The 24,356-nt window shown below is 35.5% G+C and overlaps 1 protein-coding gene across 4 annotated transcripts in view; it reads left to right on the forward strand.

Annotated features, from left to right (window-relative positions):
- Positions 1-24,356, forward strand: part of Esf1 (ESF1 nucleolar pre-rRNA processing protein homolog) — an 81,721-nt gene that overhangs the window by 38,106 nt on the left and 19,259 nt on the right. For all 4 annotated transcript variants that reach the window (XM_046433173.2, XM_058575657.1, XM_046433172.1 and 1 more), the window contains 2 exons: positions 15,720-15,841; positions 17,117-17,204. In XM_046433173.2, the coding sequence (XP_046289129.1) occupies positions 15,720-15,841; positions 17,117-17,204 (210 nt within the window). The remainder of the gene's footprint in view (positions 1-15,719; positions 15,842-17,116; positions 17,205-24,356) is intronic.

Consider the following 24,356-nt stretch of genomic DNA (forward strand, 5'->3'; position numbering starts at 1 on the left):
AGGCTGAAAATGTTGAAGATTAGAGAGGGAAAAGTATCTTCTGTTGTGGATCCTCTGAGCCAGTCCCCCTGATAATCTCTTTTTGGGTTGGGGCACATTTACTGAGTTCACAAGAGATGCAAGTGAGGAAGCCAGTGTGACATATGAACATACTATCTTTTTTTTGTACCAGGGATTGAACCCAGGGGAACCACTGAGCCATATCCTCAGCTCCCCACTCCCCCACCCCCACCCCCCGCTTTTTTTTTTTTTTTTTTTGAGACAGGGTTTCATTAAGTTGCTTAGGGTCTCACTACATGGCTGAGGATGACCTTGAACTTGTGATCCTCCTGCCTCAGCCTTCTAAGTCACTGGGATTATAGGAATATACCACCACACCCAACTTGAATGGATTATCTTAATCCCCCAGTGTACACTTTTGAATCATGTCAAAAGAGGCGTGACCTTATTCAATAGTAGTCTTAGGTCCCTAACTCTTAAAATCTATTATCTTTGAGATTTTGAGTTAAAGGACAGTTCACCTAAATCTTTTCGATTGATTGTTTGTTTTGTTTCTTTTGCTTGTCATTAGTTGGATACCCAGAATCCTGAATCCTGAATTTAGAATCTTTCAACATTCTGAAAACTTCGCCAGCATTTTCTCTTTAAGTATTGTATTTTCTTCATCTTATTTGTTTTCTGGAACTTCTGTTTGATATATTTTCTCACTCTGTTTCTGAAAACTCATATTTTCCCTTTGAATCTATGTAGCATGCTGTGTGTAATGTCTTCAGTTTTCTCTTCATTAATTCTCTTTTTCTGCTGTCTAGTGTACTGTTGAACTTAGCCATTGACTTTGTATCATTTCAGCTGTGTTTTTCCCCAAAACCTGATTCATGCTTTTCATGATATAATCTTTTAATTTCCTCTTGTGTTTTTTAAGTGCTGATTTTTTATTGTGTGTCTATAATTCCAAATTCATAGCCTTTATTGTTCTGCATTGTAGTTTTTTGTTTTTCCTTACTCTGGTTCCCAGTGATTGATTGTATCTCTTTGTCTTGGATCTTTCAGAGAATATTTGCCAGGTGCCTGAGGGCATTTCTCATCCAAAAACTATTCAAACTGAATTAGATTGAATATTTGGGACCCCAAATGAGTAGTGTGAATTCCAAACCCATGGATTTGTGGACTTGTGGTTATAAAATCTCTGGGAGGGAAATACATTTTTACTTCCCTTTAACTGCCTGAATTCAGATCCCAAACAGGCATCTATCCCATCTGAATTGTAGGGGGAAGAGGTACATCATTCACTGAGGGCAAACTTAAGGATCCTGGCACTAGTGGACTTTGATGCGACCTCCCACCATGATCATACTATAAACTTTGTCTGCTTCCTTGGCCAGTAGCCCATAATAATTCAAGATCCATACTAGACCATAGTGGAGTAATGTGTGGGTCCCCAATGAAAACTCCCTGCTTCTGAGTGAGTTTAGTAGTTGCATCTGAGCCTCTTGTTTTGAGTAGGGTCTAAGAAAATCCATTTGTTTCATTATGCCTTAGCCATTCGTTTAGAAGTTTTCAACCTTATTCATAAGCATGTGTGAAAATAACAGTAGAACAAGCAAGTAATTCTTCATTTCTCCTTGCCATAAATTAATGAGCAGAATGGATTCATCAGACCAATGAGGCCAGAATTTTAGTTTGTTAGTAGGAAAACTTAAATACATTGTTAAATTGCAAACTGCTTGAAAGGCAAAGAAAACATACAGATAAGCTGCAGGCCAGTGCAGGAAAAAATAGCTACTTAATGAGACCCAAATGTTGTCTTGTATTTGAAGTCAACTTTTTAGGAATATTTGATTCTAAGAAGCAGGGAAAGTTTGATTTACAGAAAACTGAATATATTTATAAGTGGGACCCCCACCCCTACCAATAGGGATTAAATTGAGGGCCTCACACATGTTAGATAAGTACACTACCACTGAGCTATATCTTTAGTCAGGAAGGTATCATTTTAAAGGAAGAGTAAAAGGAGGTTTGGAAGAGGTTAGAGAAAAGATAAGCTCAAATTCAAGACAAATGCAAAACAGTTCCTACCCAATGAAATAGCTCTTAGACAGTCAACAACAAGAAGTATTAATATGTATATTTCCAGCAAGCACTTTGGGGATGTCTTCTGTGGATATTCATTGAATGTCTTGTGAGATAAAGAATTTACAGTTATATGGAAAGCAATTTCCAATCTGAACATCCTACCTGAAACAACTTCTTGTCCTCATTTTAGCTGTTTGTGTTGTTTCCATATAGTAGATATAAAGTATTCTTATGACAGTAAGTACAACCAAAGAGCATTTGTTGGCTGTAGCTGAGTGGTGATTTTTGTTGTTTATTATTATTGCTCCTAAGGTTAGTTTTTATTTTACTTTAAAATTTTACCTCTCAGCCTATATGTGCTATATGACACAGCCTTCCTCTAGACATTAGGGTTGCCTTCTTTTTATGTCTTCTAATATTTTTATTATATTCTTTTCTATAAATATGGATATGTTGTGTTTATTTTTTATTTATATATGACAGCAGAATGCATTACAACTCTTATTACACATATAGAGCACAATTTTTCATATTTCTAGTTGATACAAAGTATATTCATACCAATTTGTGTCTTCATACATGTACTTTGGATAATAATGATCATCACATTCCACCATCATTTCTAACCCCATACTCCTTCCTTTCTCCACCAACCCCTCTGCCCTATCTAGAATTCGTCTATTCCTCCCATGCTCCTGCTCCCCATCGGTACCACTATGAATCAGCCTCCTTATATCAAAGAAAACATTCAGCATTTCGTTATTTGGGATTGGCTAACTCCACTTAGCATTATCTTCTCTAACGCTATGCATTTACCTGCAAATGCCATGATTTTATTCTCTTTTATCGCTGAGTAGTATTCCATTGTGTATATATGCCGCTTTTTTTTATCCATTCATTTATTGAAGGCATCAAGGTTGGTTCCACAGTTTAGCTATTGTGAATTGTGCTGCTATAGACATTGAAGTGGCTGTGTCCCTGTAGTATGTTGATTTTAAGTCCTTTGGGACTTAAATCCCAAGGAGTGGGATAGCTGGGTCAAATGGTTCCATTTCCAGTTTTCCAAGGAATCTCCATACTGCTTTCCATATTGGCTGCACCAGTTTGCAGTCCCACCAGCAATGTATGAGTATGCCTTTTCCCCTGCATCCTCGCCAACACTGACTGTTTTTTGTATTCTTAATAGCTGCCATTCTGACTGGAGTGAGATTCTGAAATCTTAGAGCAGTTTTGATTTGCATTTCTCTGATTGCTAGCGATGATGAACATTTTTTCATATATTTGTTGATTGATTGTATATCATCTTCTGAGAACTGTCTGTTCAGTTCCTTGGCCCATTTATTGATTGGGCTGTTTGTTTCTTTTGGTGCTTAGTTTTTTGAGTAGTTTATATACCCTAGAGATTAGTGCTCTGTCTGTTGTGTGAATGGTAAAAATTTGCTCCCAAGATGTAGGCTGTCTATTCACCTCACAGATTGTTTCTTTTGCTGAGAAGCTTTTTAGTTTGAATAGTTTTAATCCATCCCATTTATTGATTCTTGATATTAATTCTTGTGCTGTAGGAGTCTTATTAAGGAAGTAGGGGCCTAATCTGACATGATGGAGATTTGGGCCTATTTTTTCTTCTAATGGATGCAAAGACTTTGGTTTTATTCCTAGTCTCTTGAATTTGGTTTTCCAATTTGTTCTTCTTGTTCAGAAAATTTTCTGATATTATTTCATTGATAGATTGTTCTTTTTTTTTTTTTTCTTTTGGAACTATATGCCTTCCTTTGTCCCAATAACTCTTAAAATTGATCTTTTTATGCTATCCCATATTTCTTGAATATTCTGCTCATGGTTTCTTACCATTTTCTCTCTGTGGTCTACATTCTTTTCAAGATTATATATTTTGTCTTCTTTGAGGTCCTGTCTTCGAAGTGGTCTAATCTGTTGGTGATGCTTTCAATGGTACTTTTAATTTGGCTTATTGTTTCTTTCATTTCAAGGATTTCTGTTTGGTTTTTCTTTATAACCTCTATGTCCCCATTGAAGTAATCTTTTGCCTCCTGTATTTGTTTATGTAACTCTTTTTTTGAAATATTTTGCTGCCTATATTTGCTTTCTTACATCATGGTTTAATTCACAGAACATTTTAATTATGTACATCCTGAACTCCTCCTCTGTAATTTCATCTGCTGTGCTGGCTATGGATTCTAATAATGTGGTATCTTGATTTGTTTGGGGTACTTTCTTCCCTTGTCTTTTCATGTTAATTGTGTGTCTTCCCTTCTAGTTCTGTGGATCCAAGATATTGCCGTGTTTACCCTGTTGTAGGCTTATAGTGCCCCTGTAGGATTCCAATACCTTCCTTTAAAGGTTATTGACAATGTTTACAGATCCCAGTATAAACAGTATACCACCTAAAAACAAATAGTTGCTAATAGACATTACATTTGGTCACAATGTTCAGAAATGATGAATTCTATTATTATCTACAATATACAGTAGGTTTGTAAATGGGTTTACAGTTTCTGATGGTGGATAAAGAACTGGAGGTGAGGTGTAGAAAGATATGCTGAGGAGGTTGGAGGTGAGGATAAAAGTTATTATATCTTAGTAAGTGTGAAATAGAAATCTAAAGAAGTAGGTTAGTAGCAGGAGAATAGAGAGTAAGTAATTTTGGGTAGACAAGTAAGAGGGAAGACAGTAGAGTACATAAAACAAATACATATTAAGAAAAATAAAAACTGTCAAAATAGTAAAAATTGGAGAATGAAGAGAAAAAACAAAAAAATATATATAGCACAACTGGAATATACTATTCAGTTGTCTCAAACTTCAATATCCTAATTTGTGCCAAGTACTTGGTTTCATGTATGTTGGGGATGTGAGGGCAGGAGTATAGAGAGGGAGAAGAAAGAAAAAAAGAAAGAAAATATCTCAAAGGAAGAAACAAGGATTGTTTAGTTGGAGATCAGTATCTTTCTTGCTTTCCTTCTCATCCAATAGGTGGAGATAAGTGTTGTTAGCTGGCATCTCCCCCTCAAGATGGTGAAGGTAACTAGGAAGGTTTGGTTGTTCCTGGGTAGAGGGCAACTGGAAGTGGTGTGTGGCACCCACCAGTCCCTGAAAAGAGATAGCACCTCAGGGGTCTCTTTTTGGGCCTGTTCCTGTGCTATGAGCACCTGGTCTTAATCTCCTTATCTCACCTGAAGACCTCCTACTTCCTGGTCTCTGTTAGTCTCTAAACTGTATCACTCTCACTGTCTCCCTTACTGCTTCCTAATAAGGACATTTCTCTCTGGGTCTCTTGTGTGTGGTGCTTTGGGCACACTGTGCACCTGCCCTGAGAGCTGTTTTTGTTGGACAGTCACTGTGCCAGTTAGCGGCTGATGGGGAGAAGCAGGTGCTAGAAACTGGGTACCTTCCAGCCATAGTTCCAAATTGGGAGTTGCCCCCACTGAAGATGGTGATGAAGGTGACCCAAAATGGAGGCATTTGCTTTCAACGATGGGGTGTTGGGTCAGTTGAGGGGAGTTGGACAATGGCGTTGGATGATGAGTTCAGAGACTGAATCTGTGGCATGCAGTGTTTGGCTGTGGCTGTCTTCAGAGCCTGTGTGTAGTTCCCCAGTACAGGTGGGCTACGGTCATAGGGGATTATCTTCGTTGCTGCAGAGTCCCAAAATGGAGACAACCAGGGTAGTCCCGCATAGGTTGATGGGTATCCATACAGGAGTGGAGATCCTGTGCTTGGGTAGCTACCAGGTGTCCTATGTGGGAGCTGCATCTGGGATTTCTGCTGGGGTGGGTGGTTGAAAGTTTTGTGTGGATGCTGATTCCAGTAGTCTCACTTGGGTACCCGCTAGTCCTGCATGGGCAAGTAATTGGGAGACCTACTTTGACGCTGAGATCTGGAGCCCTGCGTGGGCACAGTGGCTGTGATTCCTATGTGTAAGCAGGAATATCACTTGCAGAAAAGCAGTATTCTCACTTGAGTCTCAGGTCACGCAGCCACACAGAATGCTGCCTTGAGAGGGATGACCTGCCATCTTGGATCTCATCCTATGTGGTGAATTATTTTTATTGATTTCTGTATGTTGAACTCACCTTTCATTCCTGGGATGAAATACACTTGATCATAGTGCAGTATCTTTTTAATGTGCTTATATGCAGTTTACCAATGTAAGAATTTTTTCTAAAAAGAACAACAACAAAAGTTTCTAGGAAAAAAAAAGAATTTTTATATATAAATTCATCAAGGATACTGGTCTGAAGTTTTCTTTCCTTGATGTGTCTTTGTCTGGTTTTGGTATCAGGATTATACTAGGTTCGTAGAATAAGTTTGGCAGTGTTTCCTCCTCTTCTATTTCATGGAATCATTTGAGGAGAATTGGTTTTAGTTCTTTAAAGGTCTGGTAGAACTCAGATGAGAATCCCACCTAATCCTGGGCTTTTCTTTGTTGAAAGGCTTTTGATGGCTGCTTCAATTTCATTACTTGAAATTGATTGAAGTTTTCTATATCCTTCTGGTTCAATTTGGGTAGGTCCTATGTCTCTAGGAATTTGTCCATATCTTCTAGATGTTCTAGCTTATTGGAGTATAAATTTTCAAAATAGTTACTAATGATTCTTGGGATTTCAGTAGTGTCTGTGGTAATATGTCCTTTTTCATCTTGGATTTTGAAAATTTGAGTTTTTTCCCTTTTTCTTAGTCTTGCTAAGGGTTTATCAATTTTGTTTATCCATTCAAAAAACCAACTCTGTTTCATAGATCATTTTTTTAAATCTCAATTTCAGCTCTGATTTTAATTACTTCCTATTTTCTACTTATTTTGATATTGGTTATTTTTTTTTTCTTTTTCTAGGAACTTGAGATGTAATGTTAGATTATTTATTTGGTATCTTTCTATTCTTTTACTATATGAGCTTTCCTTAGACCTGCCTTCATACTATCCCAGATATTTTGATATATTGTATCACTATTCTCATTTACTTCTAAGATTTTTTTTTTATTTCTCCCCTGATGTTTTCTGCTATTCAGGAGTGTACTATTTAATCTCCAGGTGTTAATGTGCTTTGTGTTTTTATCTTATCATTGATTTCTAATTTCATTCCATTTGATCTGACAGAATGCAAGTTATATTATCTCTATTTTTTTTGCATTTGCTAAGATTTGCTTTGTGACCTAAAATATGGTCTGTTTTAGAAAATGTTCCATGTACTTCTGAGAAGAAAGTGAATTTAGTCTTTGACAGATGAAATATCCTGTAGATGTCTGTTAGGTTCATATTAATTGTATTTTTAGTTCTGTAGAATCTTTGCTTAGTTTTTATCATCTAGTGGTGAGAGAGGCTTGTTAAAGTCACCAGTATTATTGTATGGTGGTCTCTTTGATTTTCTTTTTTTTTTTTTTTTTTTGTGGGGAGGATACTGGGGTTTAAACTCAGGGGCACTCAACCGCTGAGCCACATCCTCTAACCCTAAGTTGTATTTTAGTTAGAGACAAGGTCTCACTGAGTTGCTTAGCACCTCACCAGTACTGAGGTTGGCTTTGAACTCAAGATCCTCTTGCATCAGCCTCCTGAGCTGCTGGTATTACAGGTGTGAGCCACCGTCCCTGGCTAGTCTCTTTGATTCTTAATATTGAGAATAATTTTATGTACGTAGATACTCCATCGTTGGGGCATAATTATTTACAATTGTTATAGGTTGTTGATGTATAATTTCCTTAAGCATTATGAAGTGACCTTCTTTGTCTCTTCTAATTAATCTTGGCTTGAAGTCACTTACCTGATATGAGAATAGCTATCCCTGCTTGTTCCTGTGACCCATGTGAATGGTATGTTTTTTCCCATCCTTTCTTCTTCAGTCTGTGGATGTCTTTGCCTATGAAGTGAGTCTCTTGCAGACAGCATATTGTTGCGTCTTGTGTTTTAATCCAATCTGCCAGACTATGTTTTGTGATTGAGAAATTTAGACTGTTATATTCAGTGTTGTTATTGAGATTATTTTAATTTCTACCACTCTAATTTACTTCTTAATTTTAAATTGAACTTGATTCTCCTTTAATTGACTATTCTTCTAGTGTAATTCCTCCTTATGCTAGTTTTCATTTTTATTTTTCATTTCTTCATGAAATATTTCATGAGTTTGTTTTGTAGTGCAGTCATTCTAGTTATTAATTCTTTTAGCTTTTGTTTATCATGGAAGTTTTATTTCATTATCAATTTGAAGCTTAATTTTGTTGGGTATAGTGTTCTTGGGTGGCATCCATTTTCTTTCAGAGTTTGGTATATATTATTCTAAGACCTCCTAGCTTTTAGGGTCTGTGTTAAGAAAGCAGTTGAAATCTGGATTGGCTTACAAGTTGTTTTTCTCTTGCAGCTTCAGAAGTTGTGTCTTTATTCTATAGTTTAGGCATTTTCATTATAATGTGTCTTAGAGTGGTTCTATTATAATTTTGTGTGTTTGAAGTCGTATTTGCCTCTTGTATTTGAATTTCCATCTCATTCTTAAGATTTGGAAATTTTTCTGATATTATTTTATTGAAAAGATTGTGCATTCCTTTAGGTTTTATTTCAGAGCCTTCCTCTATCCCAATGAAACTTAAATTTGGCCCTTTAATATTATCCCAGATTTCTTGAATATTGTGTTCATGGTCTCTTAGAAATAAAGTCTTTGTGGTTGACTTTATTTTCAAGATTATATGCTTTGTTTTCAAGGCCTGAAAATCTATCTTCAAAGTCATCTAATCTATTGGTGGTGCTTTCCGTTGAATTTATAATTTGGTTTCTTGAGTCTTTCATTTCCAGGATTTCTGTTTCATTCTTTTTCAGAAATGCTATCTCCTTATTAAAGTGATTTTTCACTTCCTGCATTTTCTAATTTCACTCCTTTCTTTATCTTTTAGCTCATACAATAGTTAAACTATGGAACTTTCTAAATTCCTTGACATTTCCTCCACTATGGTGGCAATAAAGTCCGTTGTTGAAGCATTATGGGCTGTTTTGGATGGTTTGTTTCCTTGCTTTTTCATATCGTTTGTATGTCCACCCATCTGTTGGTATAGTTCTCACTTCTTTTAAGTGAAAAATACTTTGTGAACTTACCTTTCTTAAGAGTTGGGTAAATATCCAAATAATGATATTTTAATTCAATGTGTGGCTTCTGCTGATCCCAGAACTACTTTAAGAGATGCCATTGGTCCTTATTTATTTTAATGACTTCTGAGCCAATCCTTTTTCTATTCAGCCTTAAAAGAAACAAAAACTTATAGCATTTGTTCTCTATGACTCCTCAAATTCAGGTATAAAGCTATAATAAGGTTCTAAAACAGGTCAAAAAGATCATTTGTGAATTTTAATACTTATAGTGAGGGCAAAAGAAGGGAAAAATAATTGTGAGTGAGAGAGAGAGAAAAGGTATACAAGAATAATTTACACTAAGCTAGAAAAGAGAAATAGATGAATGGTGAGTGTTTGAGGTAGTAGTAGATAATGCAAGAGGATTGAGTATGGCATAAGAGGAACAAGCATAAACTTGAGCTAGAAAAACAAGGTATGAAAATTTATTCCAGTTAATAATACTTTACATCATTAGATACACTCAAATGGGTTGAAGGGTCAATGCTGTTAATTGGGTTAATAATTATCTTTCAAGTTAAAGAGTTATTTATGTGATCAAAGTTGGCATTAGAGTTGTTTATAGTAAACCATGTCTTGGTCATGGTTTAGTACAAAAGAAGAAAAGTCTTGTTGAATCTTGGTTTGCATTTCATTGGAGTTGGACATGTGGCTTAGCTGTTTTTATCGTACATAGTAATTCAGTGATTTCTATCGTATACAGTAATGCATGCTCTGAGGTGCCCATGTGATGACTGTGGGTTTCTGTATACCTTCTCCCCTCTAGTGGATCTTTTTCATGGTAGTGAAGATCCTGGTGCCTATCTGAGTACAGGAACTCTGTCTGGTTGTAGGTTTTCCACTTCTGTGGTGCAGAAGTAGTCCCCTGACTGACACTGCTCTCTGAGGTACTGTAGTGAAGGATCTCCTGGACTCTAGTTTCCACTGCCTCAGATTGTGAATGGCAGGCATTGATTCCCTCTGTTTACTAAGTCTGATACAAGTTCCTGCAAGCATCTAAACAATGCACTGTTACTTGGCCAGTTGTGATCCTGGGTCAGGCTGTAAGACAGTTAAGGTTAGGATCAGCTTGTTCCTACTTCATAGATTCTGGGAATTCTTCTGCCAGGTCTCTGTGTCCCTGCACATTTGGGCAGCTTTCCTCTGGTATGGCACATGATTCTGGGAACCAGACTCTAGACTTTCCTTTGTGGCTCTTCTCCCCCCTTCAGTATCCGTGATCAGAGCATGGTGAATCCACTTTGTTCCTAGTTCTAGGACAAAGCTGCTTTGTTGCTGTCTCTGTCTGAGTCCGGCAATCAGATGCTGTGCAGACCTTTCTTCCCTCACTTATGTAAGGTTGAGCAGGGTTAGGCACACCTGTGCCAGGTCACCACCAGTCTATTCCCCCTGTTCTCAATGAGGGATTGGGAGAAGGGGTTTCAGCAATTTTGGGGTACTAGTAGTCCTTTTAGAAATTCTTTCTGGCCAGATTCTTAAGAGGTCCCACTGCAGGGGACTGCCCTCTGGTTTAATTTATACCTGTCTGGACGGGGGAAGACACCTTGCTGATTTAAGGGAATGACTGGTCAGCTCAGGGTTCCACATGATGGCTATAGACCCTGGCTCAGCTTTCTTTTCATGATTTGGTTTTAAGCTGTTTGCGCTATTTTAAGAACCCTTCTGTTACTGTTGTACTTTAAATTTTGTCAGTCTTCTCAACTGTTTTTTAAGTAGGTGAGCTTAAGAAAATGCCCACTACCTTCTCTCTATTTCCCATCCCGGCTTCTCATCTACAGGTCTGGGTTTAGGGGTAGGCCAAATTTTTTTTTTTTTTTGGTACCAGGGATTGAACTCAGAGGTACTTGGCCACTGAGCCACATCCCAGCCCTATTTTATATTTTATTTAGAGACAGGGTCTCACTGAGTTGCTTAGCACCTCTCTTGCTGATGCTGGTTTTGAACTCGAGATCTTCCTGCTTCAGCCTCTGGAGCTGCTGGATTACAGGCATGCGCCACTGCGCCCAACTAGGGCACTCTTGAGTTTGTTTTCTTCTCTGGTAACTTGTCTTCCAGTCACTCCAGTTCTCAGACTATGTAATATCAAGTCTTAGAGCATTTGTTTTGTCACCTGCCTCTAAATTCTGCTTTTCTTCACTGCTTTCTTTACGTTTTATGAGAAGATGTAGACATGCTGTCTACCTTACTTTCACTATTTTTTCTTTCCTCAACTTTGTGTTTATAAAAAAAGCCAATTGCAGTACCTATATTTTAAGTTATTCATGCCCTGTCCTTTGAAGACTTTTGAAACATTTATATAAGTAAGGTCAGTAAAAGGGTATATTCTTGTTTTAGTGGAATTTGTAAGAATACTTACAAGTATTTTTTATATGTATGAAAAATGCCAAACAAATTCAAAATGGATTATGCTGAAATTATTATTGTCATAATTGAGTCATCTACTTTCATGGTTGGCTTTGAAAGGGGGTTTTACAGTTTATTTGTAAGATTATTGCTGTTATTTTTAACTAATCTGGCAGTCCTTGGATATACACTTTAAATTTTTTAGAACAAATGTGTGCAAAGATAAAAACAATTATAAAAAAATGAAGTTGTTTTTCGGTCACAAAATGGCTTCTCTCAAATGCAACTAAAACTCTGAAGAATGTTCTTATGCATTTGCCAGCAGGCTTCTGGGGTAGGCATATTTTTAAGACTTTGAACATAAACACCTGTGATCTGTGGCAAAAGATTTAAATGACCTCATGATGACAATGAGAACAAAGCATTTTTAAGTTATCATGGTGTGTTAATTCATTGCAATGTGTTTGTTGTTCTCCTATATTTTGGTATGTTAAGTGAGAGCCAGGCAAAAAAATTAAGATTGTATTAACTTAAGATACTATTTATTTATTGTTATTAAAAGAAAACTTAAGTACCAGAAAATATTATTTCTTAAGAATAAATATTTCATGAATTCTAGACCTAGCAGTTAAAAAGAGAAAAAGAATGACATAAACCGCTTAAAGATAAAGACCATTTATTTTGACCCTCTAGTTTTGAGATTCATCTTTTTGTTGGAATAAATATTTTCCAAACAAACCACTTCAGGATAAAGACGATTTGTTTTGACCCTAAAGTTTTTTGAGATTCATTTTTAACCAGGGTGAATATTTTTTGAACATGAAAGATCAAACACTTGGCTTGAAACAAGAATTCTTCCTTCCTGACAGATCTTAATTGATCTGTTTGTTAGTTAAGTATTTATTATGTGTCTGGCACTGTGCTTAAATATTGTGTAGAATTGTCTCTAATATTGTCTAGAATAGTGGTTCTCAACCATGGGTGATTTTTGTCCCTCTGTGTGACTGGAGACATTTTTAATTGTCATAGAAAGGGCTACTCGCACACATCACCAGATATACTGCTTAATATCTTAGAGTGGACAGGATAGCCCTTCACATCAAAGTTATCTGGTCCAAAATGTCAATAGGGCTAAAATTGACAAACTCTGATGCAGAACCTACAAATATCATTGCTAATTAGTATAGAAACTGAAGGACTTTTTCATTTTTCTCTAGACCCTTTTTTAGCCCCTGTAAATACTTTTTGCAGAGGCCCTTGGATCCTTAAACCAAGATGATCACTGAATAACCACAAACAAGTTGAACTTAGTATGCAAGTTTTTTCAGCATAGTCTTCTAGGGACATGATCTGTTGCTTTCATCAAATTCTCAAGGTATCCATAGCTCCAATGATGTAATTGCCTAAAATAGATAATATGGAACTACCATTGTGCTGAACTAGTTTAAGTTTTGTTTATCAGAATTAATTAAGAAATGCTTCCTCTTTTTTTAAAAAAAAATTTTTAGTTGTAAATGGACACAATGTCTTTTATGTATTTATTTTTATGTGGTGCTGAGGATTGAACTCAGTGCTTCACACCTGTGAGACAAGCACTTTACCACTGAGTTATAGTCCCAGTCCAAGAAATGTTTTCTTGTTGAAAAAAATCTCTGGTCAAAATATGGTCTACTGTCATGTATATCTAAAAAGAACAATTTTTTTTAAAGAGAAAAATCTCTTTCTTAATATTTTGAAGTAATAAAATCCAAATGTATGAGGAAATAATAAAATATAATAGATTATTATTTAAATATCATATATTAACATAGTACTATGCATTTAAATTTGAGATCAGGTTGATTATATGCTGGTTCACATGTGATTTATGTAAATTATTTTATTTTGTTATTTGAAATCATCTTATTTTATCAAAAATCATCTTGTTTTATCAAAAAAATCTGCTGCTTTCTCCAAAATGAGGCTCTCAATTTACATTTCCTATGTGCTGTTTATTGCATCATCCATAGATGTGAACATTGGTTTTGTATCTTTCACATTTCTCCTGAAAACTATTTAGTAACATGAGCTTTTTTTCTCATAAGAGATATTTTTGAATGAAAGTTATGTTTCTGATTTGGCATCCAATAAATCAGAGATTCTACCAACAGTGTGTCATACGAACAAATCTTCATAACCTTGAGTATGCATATAACTTAATACTTTTCTAAGTCATAGAAATTTAGAGATTAAGTCTTGGCTTAAAAGCCAAGGAAGGGACCTTAGAGAGCATCCATTCCAGCTGTTTCAGACTTCTTTTTATTTTATTTGTTTTTAGGTTTATGTGGTGCCAGGAATCGAGCCCAGTGCCTCATGCATGCTAGGCAAGCGCTCTACCACTGAGCCACAACCCCGACCCCCTTACGAGATATTTTGAGGGAGAAAAAAAGTGCATTGGGAGGGAGGGATTGCATGCTTCTGATATATACTATTCTCATTTTACATACAGGGAACCTGAGGCCCAAACTAGAGTGGGGTGAGAAGGGTTGGGGCAGCCTCAGGACTGACCAATCCTGGAAGACCTCAATATCGCCAGAGTAAAATAAATGTAACTCGTCTGCTGTCCCCTTTGATAATAGATTTTTTTTGGGGGGAGGGGTAGAATTTTTGGAGGACTTGGTTGGCGTAGAGTGGGACTTCAAATATTTAAATGACTGGATCCATTTTTTAAAATAAATAAAATAATTTGAAATGTTCCTTTCAAGAGAGATATGGTCAATCCACATCATCTTCTAGATACGTCCTAAATCCTGTGAAATCCAAAGGATATTATATAATTCTCTTTTTTTGCTGATATGTATGAAGAGCCTAAAAACATTTAATAACTTACCTACCAACGCACAGCTAGGAAACTGCATAGCTGGAAATTCATCTCCTGATTATCCTCCATATGATTGGTCTACAAAATAAAGAAATGTATAAAACATCTAGAAACATGAACCAAAAACAGCAGAATATAGGAACGAGATTGTTATAAAATACAAGAACAAATTATAGCATTGAAAGAACTAAATCATACAAAATAGAATATGGAGTTGATGGTCCTTTTTATCTTAACCATGTGGCTTTCCAGAGTACTTGAAGGGAAATTGTCATAATTCTTTGCTTCTGGGGTATAGTGGGGATTGGTTTTCTAATCAATTTTAGTTAGTCACATTTAGTTTCCAGGAATACAGGCTCACATTTGAGTAACAGAAGCAAGAAAAGATAATTTTGTTCAATTAATTAGTAGTAATTTCCTGAGATTTTGCTTCAAATTTTTTATTTATTGCCAAACTATTATAACAGATTCAGTATATATATATAATTTCTTCACTTATAGATCTAAACTATAGCTAGATCAAAATACTAAATACCATGGCACATAGCCATGTATTGGTTTCTTCAGAAATAATTTTTCAATATCAAAACTGAAGTCACTGATGGAAAAATATTTTTAACTTTAAGAAATTTGATAGACTCTTCTATATACAGAGAACTTGCAGAGTTGAAAAGGATCTGTTGCAGTCATCAAGTTCAGTACAGAGCACCAAGTATAGAACACACTGGATACACAATAAATGTATTTTGAATTTGTGGATGAAATGAGTCCAGACTTTGTCCAATAAAGGGAAAAAGGAAAAGTACAAGATAACCTGAAGGTTTGCACTACATGGAATCAAACAGAATGACTGCTTAAAGTCTTGAGTGACTACTTCATTGACCACTTAAAGATCTACTTGAAAAAATCTTCCCATACACTGAGAGCTTAATCACTTGGAGAGTTATTCCATTTAGAAGAAATTTTAATGCCTAACTAATTTTAAAGGAAGTTTTAGAAAAGAGAGGTACCATATTAATGGGGGTAGAGCTGCTCAAAACAACTTAGAGAAATAAAGGTTGAACCTAAAAAAGGGGGGGTTCCTTGGTGGTTTGACTTTTTGTTGAGTTTGTTGATTTCTTTTGATTCCATCATTAGATTTATTAAGGTTATTAGGAAAGTTTGTTGGCTCCCTGTCATTTTGTGATCTTCAGGTTCTATACATGTTCATTGTTGCATATTATCTTGTTACTCTGTTAAATATGCATAACTTACATTTGCTTTGTTTTTATATTCTTTTAAATAATTTTAAACTAACTTATTTGGAATTTTCCTTAGGCCTTAAAGAAAGTGCAGAAGAAATGGTCAAAAACAAATTGGAAGGAAAGGATAAACTGACCCCTTGGGAACAATTTTTAGAGAAGAAGAAAGAGAAGAAAAGACTGAAAAAGAAACAGAAGGTATCAGTGATAATCATGATCAAATATTTATTGAATACCAACTCTGTACCAGAAGGCACCAGTTCTTGGTATCCATTATCTCAAACTAGCTACCCACTGGAGTAGACCATGTTGTCACTCCAGTTTTAAGAAAGAAGAGGCACAATTGCACCAGGTTAAGATTGCATCAGGCCTCATAATGTTGTACAGTACAGAGCCACTGCAAATACTGCACTCTAACTAAACAATGTATTTGATTTAGGTAGCATATAAATGTGAACATCAAATACATTGTTTAGTTAATATCTAGATATAAAACAGAAAGATTCCATTCTGTGGGGTTGTTTTGTTTGTTTGTTTGGTTTGGTCTGAATCAGACCAACTGGCAATTGTACCCAGGGTGCTTTACCATTAAGCTATATCTCCAGCACATTTTTTAAAATTGAGTTTGTATTGTTTGAAAAATTCTTTTTTTCTCTTCCACCTTTTTGTATTGGTGCATTGTAGTTACACATCACGATTGTATTTGTTGTTACATATTTATTGTTACATATTCACACAAGTTCACAACATAACAATATATCTCTCCTTTCCCTTTTCTCACCCCATTCCCTTCTCTCCTCTTACCGCCTGGTCAGTGTTTGTAGAAATGGATAGTAAAATGAAGCTATGGGGTAAAAGCCATGCCCCCATTGATAATGGTACCTCTCCTCTTTTCTAAAACTTCCTTTAAAAGTAGTTAGGCTTTAAAATTTCTTTTAAATGGATTAACTCTCCAAGTGATTAAGCTCTTAGTTTATGGGAAGATTTTCAAGTAGATCTTTAAGTGGTCAATGAAGTAATCACTCAAGACTTTAAGCAGTCATTCTTTTTGATTCCATGTAGTGCAGACTTTCAGGTTATCTTGTACTTTTCCTTTTTCCCTTTATGGACTAAGTCTGGTATCATTTCAAAGTTAAAAATATTTTTCCATCAGTGACTTCAGTTTTGATACCAAAAAATTATTTCTGAAGAAACCTATACATGGCTATGTGCCATGGTATTCAGCATTTTGATGTAGCTATAGTTTAGATCTATAAGTAAAGAAATATATGAGTATATATATTGCTAGATATGTGTTACAATCCTCCTACTTAAGCTTCTGGAGTAGCTGAAATTCAAGCATGTGCCACCACACCCAGCTAAAAGCTTAATTTTAGATTAAACTACTTGATACAAAAGAAATATGTATAATTTTTCTCCGTATACATAGTTCTTATAAAAAGGTGATTGTGTATTTTTACATTCAACTTTAAGACTCTTGCTGAAGAGACCAGTGATGATGAACTTCCCCCTGATGTTGATTTGAATGACCCGTACTTTGCTGAAGAAGTTAAAAGATTAGGTAAGCCCAGTCTAAATTTGTAGTATTCATTTGGAATCTAAAGAAAAGGATGACATGGGTGGAAACAATGTAAACTGATGATTCTTTTTAAATTGCTAGAATTTGGATGGTTCTCTCTGGCTTATAAGCAATACCATCCTGTGAGGTCCAACCATTGATCATATTGGGAAGGGTCAACGTAAAGAATAATTACATCATAGGAGATTTTTGATAATGTGGTTAACTTAAATATTTTAGTGGGGATTTCTTTCTAGAAATTATCCTGATAGCCAGTCAAATGCACTCTATAAAAGAATGAAAGGGAAATAGAGGAATAGTCATCTTCTTGTGCTTTGGCTACATTTTTATAATACATCCATTCTAGGTCTTTCACTGCAAAGACTATGAAGAATTAAAAGTATGAAATGAATTTGTGTTGATCTATATATACTTTTTAAAATTTATATATGCAATTATGGTGTAACAACTTTTTCTGTTCAGTAAACATCTGTGTTTCATTTTATATCTTTTATATTTATCATGCTTGATTATAGGTAAAAGCCAGCTTTTTTCTTACTTCCCTTTTTGTTTCAACCCCTAAACTACCTGGTATCTCATTTCCAATATCCAAAGAGCCTTGTTTCCATTGCAAATGCACCACTCATTCTTTTCATTCTTACCTGTTAGTATATGTCAATGTGTTTGGTAAAGTTTAGGCCATACTTGAGCAAGTCAGTACAGAGGCACTGAAAATAAATATTTTCCATTTACTGTCATGCATTTTGCCTTCCCCTAATTTTTATACCACACACATGAACCCCAAAAGGCTCACTTATGCAACAACTCCAAGCTGGCATTGTAAAGAGAAGGATTTTATGAAGTTTCCCCTGTTTCTTGTCCTCTTGACCAGTGGGCCAGAATAGTTCTGTTATAGGATGTGAGATGCTTGGGAATTGGAAAGGGAAGTGGAAACTTAGCATATTATGCTTTTTAACATACCTTTGCCATCATTTCTAGATGATGAGGGATTTTAGCCTTATCCTGTGGCTAAAACAAAGTTTATAATGGAGAAATGTGAAGCATTTAGTTTCCTTGTTCTCTGTCCAAAGTGCTTCATTTGGCATGTGAAATCTGGTCAAATTGCAGAAGTCCTGATAGGATTCAAAGAGTAAGTTAAATAGTTTGATTTCTTGGGGTAGCCAGTTTTCTGGAATCAACACACACACACACACACACACACACACACACACATATATATATATATATATATATATATATATATATATAAAGTGTTTTTCTGTGTTTATTCATTGTATCAGGAAATATTTTGGTTGCCTACCAGATGCTGGGCATTCTGCTAGGTTAGAGAAAAATACCAATAAAAATAATTGCAAGATTGTAATCTCTCAAGGAGTCTATTTTTAGAAAAGTTCTCATACTATGAAAATTCAGTAAATGTTTTAAAAGAAATAGAGTAATATAGAGAATATACATAGGAGGAAACGGGGAAAGAGGAGTTTACAGAGGATAGGCAAAATGGCCTCTCTCAGGTGATGATGTTTGAGCTCAGTATTGTAGAATGAGGAGTAAGGCATAACTGGGGAAAGAGCATTGCAAAGGAGGGGAAAGTGGAAGTGAGAAAGAAAACAGGTTAAAAAAAGGCATTGGTAAAAACTTGGAGACCTCTTTTGCAGAGAGATCTAAACAAAAGATGATGATGGTTTAGACTGGATGCCACTAATAGAACTGGAAGGAAAAAAGAGATCGGGCTTTAGATTTATTTCTAATATAGACTTGCTAATGTATTTGAATAAGGAAGAATCTTAGCCTAACTCTGGGGTTTTAGATTTGAGTTTCTGGGAGAAGACCAGAGACTTACTGAGTTAGGAATGTAGGAAAAGTAGGTTTGGGTGGGAAGTAAAGTAAATAGATATATTTTGGGCAAAATCACTTTGAGATGTCAAGTAGATATCCAAAGGTGTAAGGTTAACATTTAACCATGAGTATGAGAAATCAGAGCTATGAGAGTACAAATATATACTTGTGAATCAGTAGCATGTAAATGGTACTTGAAACATTGGTACTGGAAATAGAAAGCGTTGATAAGAGGATTCACCTACGGTCAGGTGAAACCTTCAAAAACTACTATTACTCAGTCATTCTGGAGGAAGTATTACCTGGAAAGTAGGGAAAAGCTTAAGAACTTGAGAAGGAACATCTGTGAATTAGGAAAAAATTATCACAGGCCTCTTGTAAACCAAGAGTGGAGAAAAAGTGCATAAAAGGAGAGATATGATAATGTCATGTGCCAGTATTCATACAGAGAAGTGTCCTATAGAAACCAGTGAGGTATAGAGAACATTGGGTCATCTTAAAGGTAGTTTCAGTAGGTTAATAGTAAAGTACAAGTGAGTGTTGAGGAAGTAGAGATTGAGAGTGAAGAACGTTTTCCAGGAGTTATAAAGTAGTAGCTGAATATGGGTAAATAAAAATTGAGTTTTGGTTTGGTTGGGTTTGGTGTTTATTGTTTGTTTTTTAGATACAAACTTTGAAGATTTGCTTTAATCCTTTTCGGGTTGCTCTAGTAGAGAATGTACAGAAACTGGGGGAGATAAATGCACAGGTGAAGTCTTTGAGAAGGCAAGATAGAATTGGGAGCATATTTGGAGGGATTTGACTTTGAAAGAGTCAGGATGCCTTCTTTCTGTCAGGAGAGAAGACAAGTAAATACTAATGCAGATACATATATATGGGGTCAGGAAGATGAGGGATTTTCATGGTTGGTTAGGATTTATCCTATTTGTTCATTCATTTACAAAGGTACAGATAATCTGAGTGGGCGTGTAAGGTAGGGGCCCAAGAAACAGATCATTCTGGGAAGAGTTACTGCCTAAGACTGTTGATTAAATGAACTATCATTAAATGAATAACACTTAAAGGAAATGTTTTGGTCAGGGGCTAAAAATGAAGAAAGATGGGTCATATAAATCTGAAGGTCAGTCCAAATGCAAAACCATAGAATGTGCAACAAGGGCAGCAATAGGGAAAGTCGGCCGAAGAAGAGAACCAGCTAAGCCACACAGGTTGGTTTACCAAAGGAATGTGTCCCTTTTGTTTTATTGATTCTGAGAATTGAACTCAGGGTGTCACTCATACTAGGTGCATACTTTACCACTGAGCTACATCCTAGCCCTTTCTTCTTTCTTTCTTCTTTTTTTTCTTTTTAATTAACTCTTTGATTTTTTGACAGCTAAGTTATTCAGGCTGGCCTCAAACTTGATATCCTTCTTCCTCAGTCTCCTGAGTAGCCAGGATTACCAGTGTGTGCCACAGCATCCAGCAGAAGATGTCCCTTTTGAATAATGCCAAATTATAAAAAAGCTATATACATTCATTCATTTGTGTATCCATCCAGTAAACCAATAATTATTGAGTATTGAAATCATCCAGTCTTTTCCCATTACTTTCAGCATTTGTTAGAAGTTATTTACAGAAAGTCATGCATCACATAATGATGTTTTAGTCAACAACAGACCACATATAGGGTGGTGGTCTCATAAGATTATATAACCTAATTACATAGTAATCATCTTGGTTTGGATAAGTACATTCTGTGATACTCACATAACAATGTCAGTAACAATGTAACCATGAGCCTTGTCATTAAGCAATTTATGTCTGTATAGGAAAATAATGTCATCTTTTCTCATACTATATATTTTAATCTGACTACCGAAGGTAAAAGTGGACTTTAACAAAATTGTATTAGATATATATCATGTATTTGCACAAAGAGATGGATTTAATGAGAAATTTTTACTCAGTTCTAATCTTTTTCTGCCCAGGATAAACTAAATTTGTACTTCACAGTATCTGGAAGATATAAGAAGAATAAATGTTGTTAACATTTTGTACTCATGATCCAAGAAAGTAATAGAGGATAGATGGAAACTTCCCTTTAGCTTTAGGGAAGTGGATTCCTATAAGGAAGTAAAAAAGAACTTGTATTTTTCATTTGGTGTCCTCTAATGTCCTTCTTAAGAGGACCTTTATAGTAGGTTATACAAGAGTTGGATTTTGGTTCAAAATTTACCGGATTGTGATTTTTAAAAAATATATAGATACAAAATAACTCAGGTGACTTAAATAAGTATATTAATTTATCACAGTAGTGCCTTCATTATTAATTGTCAAGACATGAGATTTTGGAGGATATAGATCTACTTTCCAATAATATTTGAAATGCAATGAATTTGGCTCACTTGTGTTTGGGAGGGTATATAGTTCAAGTTCACGGTTGAACAGCACAAACACATTATAACAAATTTGCTCTAGGCAGTCCCATAGAGCAAAACTTAATACACCTTTCAGATATGAAAATATTGAGTTCATTGACTGATGCCAGATCTCATGTTTGGATTGGGTTAGGAGCCAGCATACTATAGATCTTCTGTAATTGTTTCTTTATTTTTTTCCCCTAAACTTCAAACTTGATATCAAGTCAGAGTTTTGAAAATATAATGTACTTCTATGATAATTAAGTTTTTTTTTTCTTTTTGAAATGAAACACGGAGGGAAGTTACTTCTTGTTTTGCTAATTACTTAAATTATTTCTCCCCCCTTTTTTTCTGGTGCCAGGAATTAAACTCACACATACAAGGCAAGTGCTCTATCACTAAGCTATACCTGACCCTTAGTTTCATAAACTATTTAATAACATTTGGTTTTTGAAAAAGTAGAACTGAAATAAAACACATCAGTATTAAAATATGTCCTTTGTCTTGACATTTTTAGATATTTGATGTCATCATAAGAATATAATGTTGTACATGCATTTAATTCATTTCATCAGTATGCTGAGTGCTTACAATGTATTGCTTGTATGTTGTTCTGCAGTTTACAAATAGTTTTATTTTATATTCTGTCATCTGATTCATATTTCAGTCCTGCTTTATAGATGAATAAACAGAAGCTCAAAAAAACAGTTGAATTGTCCAAGGGCCAGGTGGTAGCTGGTAGTATCTGAATCTGAGCATGCTTCTGCAAGTACATTGTAAAGACCAGAGCCAGGGCTAGTGCCAGGACCAAATGAAGAAGAGAAATTGCTTGATTTTTCAAGCAAAGCCAGAATGTATCACCCTAGAAGATAAACAGACTGCTAAGGGGAAGTATTCTTTTTTTTTTTTTTGACACAGTACCTTTATTTATTTTATGTGGTGCTGAGGATTGAACCCAGGGCCTCGAATGTGCTAGGCAAGTGCTTTACTGCTGAGCCCCAACCCCAGCCCCAAGGGGAAGTATTCTTGAATGTAGGAATCTGATACAAAAAGTGAATCACTAGGGGGCTTACCGCTCACCATCTGGTCAGTACTGATACTATGTCTGCCTTATAGTAAACTCTTTTTTTCTCACATGAACTGTTCAACTAAAAGTTCTAGAAGTTTTTTATGGAAAAATTTTCTGATGCTGTAAGTAACTGAAGATAGAATTTCCTTTATAGATTTTTTTCACAGATTGATATGTTTGCAATATATCTCTTTCTATAAATGTATTCTGACAGTTTATTTATTTATTTATTGCATAAAGGGATCGTAACATTCGTTTAATTATAAAACTCAACATCTGATTTGGAGTCTCTGTTGGTCTTTGACTTATTAGAATTGATTCATATGCACTTTTTGCAGCAGTCCTAGGAGTTATGACTTCTTAATTTCCCAAAGATTCCCTGATAAAGATAATATTTTAGAACAGGAGCTTTCATTTCCTTGGTACTTTGTATTTAATTTAAGTCTGAGAACTTTCCAGAGAGACAAAAGAGTTAAAAAAAATTAAGATGTGCCTTTTTAAAAAATATATTTTTTAGTTGTAGTTAGACATAATACCTTTATTTTACTTATTTTTATGTGGTGCTGAGGATTGAACCTCACATATTCTAGGCGCATGCTCCACTGCTGAACGACAACCCCAGCCCAAGATGTGCTCTCTTAATATGACCTTGTTAGAAGTGCAGAAAGGATCTCTATGCATTATTTCAACTAAACAGTTCAGTCTAGCACACAGTAAATTTTTGTGAGCAAAAAAAATTTTTCATCACACTAAAATTGGATATCATTTTTAGCCTTGACAATCTTGGAAATTCTTTTTTTTTTTTTTTTTTTGGTCCCTTCCCTTGCTGCAATCTTCCTTTCATGTTATTTTTATAACTTTTCACCAGGTTGTTATAAAATCCAGAACACTTCATTGTGGGCTCTTTGAAATTATGTTCTGCAGCTGTATGTGAAGATCTTTATCTCCTTTATGTATTAATCATATGCAGCCTGATTTTTCACCCTGCCACACAGTGATCTTCTGCATATGGCGCATGTCCATTCATTTTAGAAGGCACTCTTGAGAGCAGAGGAGATGGAGTTCAGGCCCTAAGAAAGTAGAAACTTGATACTTACATAATACTTACATAATGCATACACAAAGAGAAAAGGTTAAAATCATTCCTTGAAAAACATTTCAGATAGGACTAATTAAGATTTAGGAAGAAAGGATACATACAATAAATATTTCTTCTTAGAAGAAGTACAAAACAAATCCCTTAGTAGCATTAAGATGAGCCTGGCAACACTTTTATGCTGGAATGTTCTCTCATCTGGGCATGCCCACAGACAGGTCTGCATGAGTACAGCACACACTTAATAAACATGAAGCAGTTTCTAAAGTCTTGACATTAGGCTTTCCTTATCTTACTATCCTCCCTTAGCTATAGTTATTCAGCCACCATTATGTGTTCTGTGACTTTAATATCATTATTTCACAACAGAAATGCATTTTATTTTTTTATTTTTTTTTTTTAATTTTTTATTGTGCGTTGTTCAAAACATTACAAATTTCTTGACATATCATATTCCACACTTTGATTCAAGTGGGTTATGAACTCCCACCTTCACCCCATACACAGATTGCAGATTCACATCAGTTACACATCCATTGATTTACAAATTGCCATACTAGTGTCTGTTGTGCTCCGCTGCCTTTCCCATCATCCACCCTCCCCCCTCCCCACCTCTCCCCTCCCCTCCCCTCCTCTCTCTCTACCCCCTCCACTGTATAACCCTGAGGGTCTCCTTCCATTACCGTGCAATTTCCCTTCTTTCTCCCTTTCCCTCCCACCTCTCATCCCTG

Source organism: Marmota monax, unplaced genomic scaffold (genome assembly GCF_021218885.2).
Source record: "Marmota monax isolate L192 unplaced genomic scaffold, Marmota_monax_Labrador192_F-V1.1 WCK01_AAM20220418_F8-fsc00014, whole genome shotgun sequence".
Classification (NCBI taxonomy): Eukaryota; Metazoa; Chordata; class Mammalia; order Rodentia; family Sciuridae; genus Marmota; species Marmota monax.